Source organism: Chelon labrosus, assembly GCF_963514085.1.
Source record: "Chelon labrosus genome assembly, chromosome: 8".
Taxonomy (NCBI): domain Eukaryota; kingdom Metazoa; phylum Chordata; class Actinopteri; order Mugiliformes; family Mugilidae; genus Chelon; species Chelon labrosus.
This window is the reverse complement of record NC_140358.1, coordinates 25,332,843-25,341,520: the sequence shown is the minus strand read 5'-3', so window position 1 is coordinate 25,341,520 and position 8,678 is coordinate 25,332,843. Positions and strand designations below refer to the sequence as shown.

Genomic DNA, 8,678 nt, shown 5'->3' with positions numbered 1-8,678 from the left:
TGCTGCAGATTTGACAAAACCGCTGGCCTGAGAAACCAAGCGTCCTTTGGCATCAGTTTTAAGACGCACTGACCCGGCCACATTAGATGTCATGAAATTAGGTCGGTTCCTTGTGACTCCACTATTTGGCGCTTAATATCACCACAGCTGGGCTAACGTAGGAGTCATTTCACAAACTCTGTATGTCAAGGACACCTTGTGAATATCTCTGCAATGCCAGTATGTTGCCGTGGGAATGAGTGAGCTCATTAAATGTTGGATCCGATTTCTTTGCTCGTTTTGAGTGCAAGCCTTTGTTTTGTAAACCCAAACACGCTGCACCAAAAGACCTTTAGCCAGGATCTAATAAAGATTGCGGAGCAGCAGTTATTGGATAAATCGTCAGAATTTTTGCTCCAAGCAAACAGCACGAACAAACCAGTCCAATTCTGAAAAGAGTTTATTACCAAGGTTTGAGCAAATCCAACCATTCAGTGCAAACAAATCCCCATCAAGAAAACCAGATATAAAGTGACTTCAGCACATTTAACATTAGGATCCTAAATTAGTAAAATGGACTGTCTTATAATTCATGCAAACACATGGTCCAGGACCACTATAGGTAGGCTGAGGGTAGAATCACATCTCCATACATGCAGTCTTCCTCCAAAGCAAGATTGTACAGGCTCCCACTTGCTCCCTTGTAGGCACTGGTCACAATCCTGAGCCAGCCCTTCTCACCCTGTGAGAAAAATCTCAAGGTCAGTTGGATAATAAAAATCAACTGCACTGACCGAGTTCATTCCAACATCCAATTCCTAAATGTCAAGTTTATTAGCTACTGAACCGTGTGCAAAACTAAAAGGCTGTTAAGTACTACTGTACACCACAACTCACCCATGGCTCTCCCCAGGAGTTGCGCACAATCCAGTACTCGGTGCCATTTTCTAGTCCCCACCCGACTACTGACACGATGTGGTTAATGGAAGGATCTTCAACATATTCCGAGTACAAGCCCCCAGTGTACTCGTCGAGCTTCTTCGTGGCCATGATTCCACAGCTGAGGGAGGAACGAGTCAAGTGATTAAATTTGACTTTTTTGTAGAAAATGTGATGAGATTGGCCAGCCTTAGAACTGGTTGACCGTTTAAATTTTCCAACTTAACACCATTTCTCTTGCACAAACCATTATTTTTCTCTCTGGCTTAAATACCTGATTGGTCCTTTTGCATAGATTTCAGCCATCATTTTATCCCTTCCACTAATGGCACCGAAGTCGCCCACTTTCCACAGCGTGTAGTTCTGCACAGAGCTGCACTCCCCAAACATTGTGCAAGTCCCACATGCATTGAAAGGTTTGCATTCTGAAGCGAGAAAAAAAACGTGGATTTTATACAAGTAACGTGCCAATTTCATACAAAACTGGCTGATGCTCCTGCTCGAGTTCTCACGCTGGTCAGTCGCCTGGTAGTTGTTGCAGGTCTCGTCGGGGATGCCGTGGTCGTGGGCATACTCCCACACCCCTCCGTGGTCCCCGCCATTACAGGTGCCAGACTCGGCACAGTCGAGTACGTGCTGGACGGACAGGTAAGCCGACGGCCAGACTCCTTTCCGCTTGATGTTGATTCGATCTACGAGGCAGAGAAGAGATCTCCAAAAAAATTACAGGATTTGTTTCAGAAAATCTAAACTCCAAGTAATTACAGGGGATCCCATCTGTTCTTTTGGCGTACGATTTAATTTGAGAAAATAGATTTCTCCCCCAGCAATGCCTCAATGCAAAATGTTGAAAAATAAAAGGAAGTGTTGCCATGTGCTCACTGTATATGCTGCATATCAGCTCCAAGTATATTTCACGCAAAACCAATGCCAAATTTTAAAATCGACAAAAAAAAAACAAAAACAAAACATGCTTAAACTATAGAAGAATTACATTTAAGAGTTAAAGAGTGCCATTTTTGGATTAAGATGTGGATGAATTTTGGATTTTTTGATGCATTACAAGTAAAAGCGGTGGCAGAAAGTCTTCTGCAATTCAAAAGTAGAAGGAAACTATACCTATACAGCAAAATGGCACAGGCAAGAGAATCATTTTCCGTAACCTGGGACAGAAAAATCTAACCTGCCATTGAACTGGTGCTGCCGTGAGCCCAGCAGGAGCCACAGTACTGAGGGATGTGCTGGTTGCGAGTGGTGCTGGCGTAGTTGATGCCGTTCACGTTCCTCCAGTCCCAGAACTTTGGCAGCTCATTGAGGTTCAGGAGTTCATGTGGACGGGCTGTGGTTCTGGAGGGGGGCGGGGGTAGACAGTTTTGAGTCGTCTTATGGTTTGTAAATGCACAAGCTTACACTCCAGTAAGGGAGGAGCGCAGTAGAGTCACAGCCAGGCTAAGTCTGGAGCTTTTCGGGGCCTCGTCCCAAATTAAAATTAAGACGGCAAGACAGAACAAAAGGATACTCTAAAACACTGCTGGCTCCTGTTTTACTTATCATTTGTGTGACAGCCTTGTGATATACAGCATTAGCCAATACACAAGAAAAGCCACAGAAATTTAAAAAAAGCCAACTAGTGAAACTCACTTCACCCCAAAGCTGGGTTTCCTGGGCACGGGCTTGTAGCAGCTTGGCTTATCGCTAATAAAGTGCCTCGCCGAAAGAGCATGCTCAAAAAGGACAAAAATAAAAATGAGTAGCTGGACCATGTTGAGCGACAGAACGTGAAGCCGTGAGGCACTCGGGCAGGGAATAAATAGCCTGTCAATCAGGGGGAGAGCGAGCGAGAGAGAGCCAACCTGCTGCGTGTCTTCAATCCAATCAGGCTCTATTGATCACACCTGAGAGTAGCAGGTTATAAAGGAGCCAATGTGGGAACGGGCTCAGCTGCTGGCTCGAGTGCAGCTGTTGAATGCGAGACTGTTGAATGCTTTTAGTTCCTGTTTTCTTTAGTTAATTCAGGCGTATGTGTTAATTTGAATCCTTGTAGCCAGGGCTATCGCTCTTTTTCTCTGTGTCTCTGTTGCTTCTGACTCTCGCTTCTTCTTTCCTTTCTCTTCTTCCAACTCCGTCCTTTTTTTTTTTATCTCCGTCTGTAACCGATCGGCCTCAGTCTGATAAGTCATCCCACGTGAGCTGGGTTCCTGTCGGTGGTTTCTTCCTGTTTGAATTGAGCTGAAGTGAGAGAGATCTGTTGAACTAAATAAAGATTCCAGTAAAAACTCTTCATGCAGTGGAGATGTAATGCCTTAGGTTTTACCTTGGAAATGTGAAAAAACAACTCAACATCTTTGAGCGACAGGAGCTACACAAAGTCTGGATCATTACAGGCAGTTTGTGAATAAAACGTGACAAAATTTATCAAATTTCTTGCTGAACCCTACCGTTTTTCATTAATATACCTTTTTTTTAACAACATTTCATAGACTGGGACTTGCACCAAGCTGCACTTTCCTTACATTTCTTCTTCTTTTTAAGGCTGTTTTATATTTGTCACAAGTGTTTTATTTAGATTTTGTTATGTTATCTATATGCGTGCCTCTAAAGCCGGGAGTCTCTGCAAAATTTCGTTATGTTCTCATAATGACAATACAGATTCTTGATTCTTGAAATAAATGCTTATGTAGGTTCAAATGTGCATGTTCAGTCATATTTACGCACGCCGCGTGTTTCACTGAGATCGGCTGAGCAGCTCAGACGCCCGGAGGAAACTCTAGACTAGAGCTGCAGTTCCTTTGCATCAAAAGCAACCACCTGGCTGTCTTCTGTCTGAAGTTTTCTGGGCATGTCCAGCTGGTAGTGAACCCCCGGGGTTGTCCAGAACATGCCGGAGAGATGATGTATCTCATCTGGACTGGCAGTCCCCCAAGAGGAGCTGGAAAATGTTGCCTGGGAGAAAGATGTCTGGAATAACTTGCCGCTGCAGCAGTGATGTAGTGTCAGAGGAGATGGACGGACGGATGGATGGGTTTCTTGTAGTTTTTTAAAGGCGTGCATGAGGATTTTTTTTGAGAAAAGAGTTTTATTTTCTTTGCCAAACTCACAGACCCCTATTTTGTTACCAGAGTAACAACAGCAGCTAAAAGTACAGAAATCAAAGTGATTAAAATTTAGTATAATGTTGAGGATATTGATATTTTTGGAGCAGCTGTGTCTGGGAATCAAGCTGATGAGCTACCGATCTTCAGTAGCGTGAGCTGAAGAACATAAACACGCCATAATTGCAATTTTTTTGATTCAGAGTGTATTAATTCAAAAAAAAAATAAATCCTTTCAAAAGCGTATTGACGCACTGATCCTTGACAGAAGCTCATCACGGCGTTGCCTCTTTCCCACATGTCACTTTGTCTTTTTGTTTACGCTCTCGCAGCCTCTCTGTGATAACAAAGACTCTATCAGGCTTCACTGTGCGACCGCACACGGGGCGCGATGCTAATTGACTGCCTGCCATCCTCTCATCCCATCTGCAGGAATAGAAAGTCATATTTAATGCGTTGATTAAAATCTAATCCCTCCATGTGAGTCGGAGATGAAAGTAATTTTCTTGTAATGGAGACTATTAATATTTAGATATAGAAAGGAAACCAGATCCCAGATTTGCAATCAGCTGGAGGATGGTAAATGACATTTGAGGCTGCCAGCGAGCTGGAAACCGTAGCCTGCAATGCAAATAAGTTTGACTCTGTTCCAGTTAACATTTTACTTTCTTCTCTCTCCTGAATGTCCGTTTATCTTCTTTTCTCTCTGACTACATTTCTTATCGTAACGAGTCCCTCTCAGCTGTCATGAATTCGTTTTATCTGTTGGGTGACACTCTTCTCAGCGCAGTAAATTGCAACATAACATGATACGGACGAAAAAGTATGCAGACTCCCTTTCTTCTGACTCTTTTGTGCCTTTTCATAGTCTGGGCTTTCGGCTCCAGTGACGTAAAACATGCTTCATGCTACGGTTACAGTTTTAGTAGTGGGCTTCCAGCCATGGCAGAGCTTGACCGGACCTTTAGAGAACCCCAGACCTACATAATAAGTGAGGCCTTACCACCCAGCATCGGTGTTGGACATTACAGATATTGTGATGGACGACTGGTAGCAAGTCCCTGCGTCTAGGATATGCGAAAAGCCTGAAACAAGATACCACAGTTTTGGCCATGTAAATATGACATGTCTTTCCTCAGATAAACCACCATTGCATGAGATAATATAGCTTGTAAGCCCTTGAGTTGATGCAGAAAGTTTGCATGCTTGTTACGCTAAAGGCTCTTTGCGGGATGTAGACGCCGTAACTTACGCGCATAGCCTATGCCGGTGCAAGCCATTGATACTTTACACTGCGCTCATCAGTCTGGCTCACTCTGTCAAAACTCCACCCAAAGTCGGCGCTGTGTCTTTTTTGTCAGTCGAGTTTTTGTTTCTACTTCCTGCTTCACTTTAAACAATGGCGACTGAAACTTTGTATCTCCGAACCTCCTCAGTTAACCTTTCCTCAATGTGTTCCATCTTTATTGATCCAAAACAATCAATTTTGAAAACTGCGTAGATGGATAAGCAGTCGGAAATACTAAAGTGGAAACACGCTACTACCAAGCGGACCAATCACAGCTCTTGCGGTCTGCGTCGCCGCAGCATGTGGTTACATTTCTGGGGAGGTGCACGTCAATTGCGGTGCAAGGATCTGCATAAGGTTTGCGCTGTCGCCTTAGCTTCAGCGTCAACTTAACGTAGAAGTCTAAACTGCCTATGACTTCTCATGCAACTTCATATTAACCCTTTATGGGGCGAGGAACCATATTTGGTCATTTCTGCACACATTTTAATTTGCAGAGAAGGTCAAGGCAACATTCTCAGGCCAAACATGGTCTGCAAGGTCCACCTCTGCGTGAACGCTGAGCATAACTTTATGAGATACCACGAAGAAGAAGAGTCCTAATGTTATCTAATGTGATAATGTGTATGTTGCCAAGTGCCTGAATACACGTTTACATGTGTTTACCACTTAAGGATAAGGAACCATATATGGTAACTTCATTAACACTGATTTTCTGCACGAAAATGAAAAATTTTGAAAAATGTCACAAATGTAAAAAAGTCTTCTTTTGCCCTACAACAACACCCTAAGATTGGAATTTACAGTTTACAAGTCTTCCAGAGTCCTATCGAGGGTTTTAATAGATGCAGAGAGTTTGCATGCTTTCCCTCTACTAACAGTTGTCACGCTAAGCTACTTCCTGTCCAGCTTCATATTAAAAGATCCCAAAAAAAGAAAGAAGACGAAAGTAAATAAACATTGGATTGATGTAAAATTTTGCAAAGATAGTATCTAAAAATATGGCTCAAAATCAATGGAAAACCTCCATCCTCTCGAGATACATGGTTCTCTTTAGTTTACAGCTTCAGGGTGTAAATAACCTTAGACACATGTTGCAGGTGGTGTTTTTATTTCTGCTTTCTGTTTTCTTGCTTTTGGCTTTTTTTTTTTCTTCTTTTAGCTCTTCAATTTAGGAAGTGCTCCACATGAATACGCATGGGAAAAAAAACAAACACCGACCATCAGATCTAAGTTAATCGATGACTCATTCACCGACATGAAGGCTTGTTAAAGGGGCATCAGTGTGATATCTCCATGATTAGCGTCGTTAGCTGCCTCCATGAGCGTGTCCCCTTCCTCATTAACGTCAACAACATCATTAGCGCGCTCGCTAGCCAGGTGATTGATTTGTGTGCGAGCAATGTTGTGTGTGCATGATCTGTCGGCGAGCGCTGCGTGTCTGCGTGCGCGCAGGGGAGGAGATAATATCCGTGTTCAGTGATCTGTGCGAAACTTGGAGGTCAGTTGACTTTCTTTGGCATTTCCTCTGGAAGAAACCTCACCCCCGCATATTCTCCACTCACCTGTCACGAACCCGTCATGAAGGAGTGAAGGTCGGAGAGCTGGACGGTTTGCTCTGAAGAGCGGCCAAAGGCGAGTCTCTGCGGGCGGACTGGATCGTATTTGTTCATGCTGCATTGACAGAGAAGAGAAACATGCGCAGCCCCCGTGTTTAAGGTGAGGTTTTAAGAAACACGTGGAGTAAAAATCCACCCCGTTACCCAAGTCCACTGTATAAGGCAATTCAAAACATTATATCTATAAAACAACAACTTGATACCTCACAATTTGTAAAAAATGAAAAAAATCAGATAGCAGAGAGATGTATACAACCACAACTTCAAGCACAATCTTTCTCTAACCTTAACCAAGAGCGCAACTCCCCTAAATCATCTTCTGGTCGGTGGCTGTGCAAGACACTGAACCCTTAAGGCTCTTTTAAAGTACTGCGGGACATATACGCCGTAACCTACGTACGTAGCCAACACAGGTGCGAGCCATTTCTACTTGTGCGCTTGTCAGTCTGTCTCATTCTGTAACAACGCCACCCAAATGCTAGCTGGCACTGTGTCTTTTTTGCCAGTCGGGTTAATTATTTATTTAATTATTTCTACTTCCGGCGTCACGTTCAACAATGGCATTAGGGTCTGAGTAGGGTCTGCGCTGTCGCCGTAGATACGGCGTCCAATTGGCGCAGAAGCCTGAAACGCCTGTTAGTCTGGGTGGATTGTAGCTCACTGCTCATTTTGTTGCACTTGAAGGATTAAGAGCCGACTAAACTTTTGCACAGCAGACAATTTGACTCGTCAAAACACAAAAAAGGTTATTTTGGTTAGCGATGGCTCTGTTCCATCAGGTTTCCCAGTTAACCATGACAGAGTGCCAGCATATAAAATACCAGCTCTGCAGTGGAAGAGCTACTGTCAGTGTGCAGAAACTGTGCTTTAAAAAGCATTGGCACTGCAATTTTTTTTTATTTGTTTGCATGTTTGGAAAAAAAAAAAAACACGTGATCTGGGTTTATGATTACAGCGGCTCATTTTCCACCGGTCAGTCTGCAAGATGTTTACCATTTTCTACAATAGCTGCATTTCCAGTGTCCCTGTTTTAACTTGAAATAGTGAATATGTTAGATGATGAGATAGAAACAAATAAAATATGGCTTAATACAGCATGTATTTAATGTTAGAAACAGGAAATACTATCATACTGTCTTTTTCAATGGTGGATTTTGGATGTCGTGAACTTGTGAAGCCGCTTTGCAGCTGATTTCATCATTTTCAAGGAAAGAAAAAAAAAGAAACAAAATCCGATATCATTTTAGTTGGCCTCTGTGAAATTTTAACCTACTTCAAGGTGACATTATCTTAAAAAAACAAAAGAAATAACTTAATTGAAAGTGTCTGATTAGTCCCGAAACAGAGGAACAGATTTCATTAATGATGCAGAATGTTTCACCCCTTGCGCCGCGAAAAAGTCTTGATTTTAAGACCGTGCGCTAGATTGAGCGGCTCGGCCATTATCCGCAGCGGAGACCTCTTGTCGTCTCTCAAAAGCGGCCGCATTTTCCAGCTGAGGAGATTTCAAAGGCTCCGTACCGAGCTCCTGCCTCTCCAGTGGAACCACCTGTCCACCACCACCACCAAATCCCTCAGCCCTAAAGCTCGCCGTCGGGGGTTTCGTCGACCCAGCAAGCCATTTCACATTCGATTGGCTCAAGCGACGCTAACAAAGCTGCAGCGATGACAGACTTATTAAGTACATTTCAGTCATTGCGGTCATAACTGGGTTTTAATGGGAATTGCATTAGAATATGGTCGGAGGGCTTAAACCTGAAG

At 43.3% G+C, this 8,678-nt stretch overlaps 1 protein-coding gene across 1 annotated transcript; it reads right to left on the bottom strand.

Annotated features, from left to right (window-relative positions):
- Positions 1–421: 421 nt before the first annotated feature.
- LOC311491809 (cathepsin Z-like) lies at positions 422–2,696 on the bottom strand. The gene is made up of 6 exons (XM_084549846.1): positions 2,560–2,696; positions 2,102–2,265; positions 1,431–1,610; positions 1,193–1,343; positions 877–1,039; positions 422–721 (listed from the first exon to the last, which is right to left on the bottom strand). The coding sequence occupies exons 1-6, from the start codon at positions 2,679–2,681 to the stop codon at positions 596–598; spliced, it is 906 nt and encodes a 301-aa protein (XP_084405972.1). The 5' UTR covers positions 2,682–2,696; the 3' UTR covers positions 422–595.
- Positions 2,697–8,678: the final 5,982 nt, after the last annotated feature.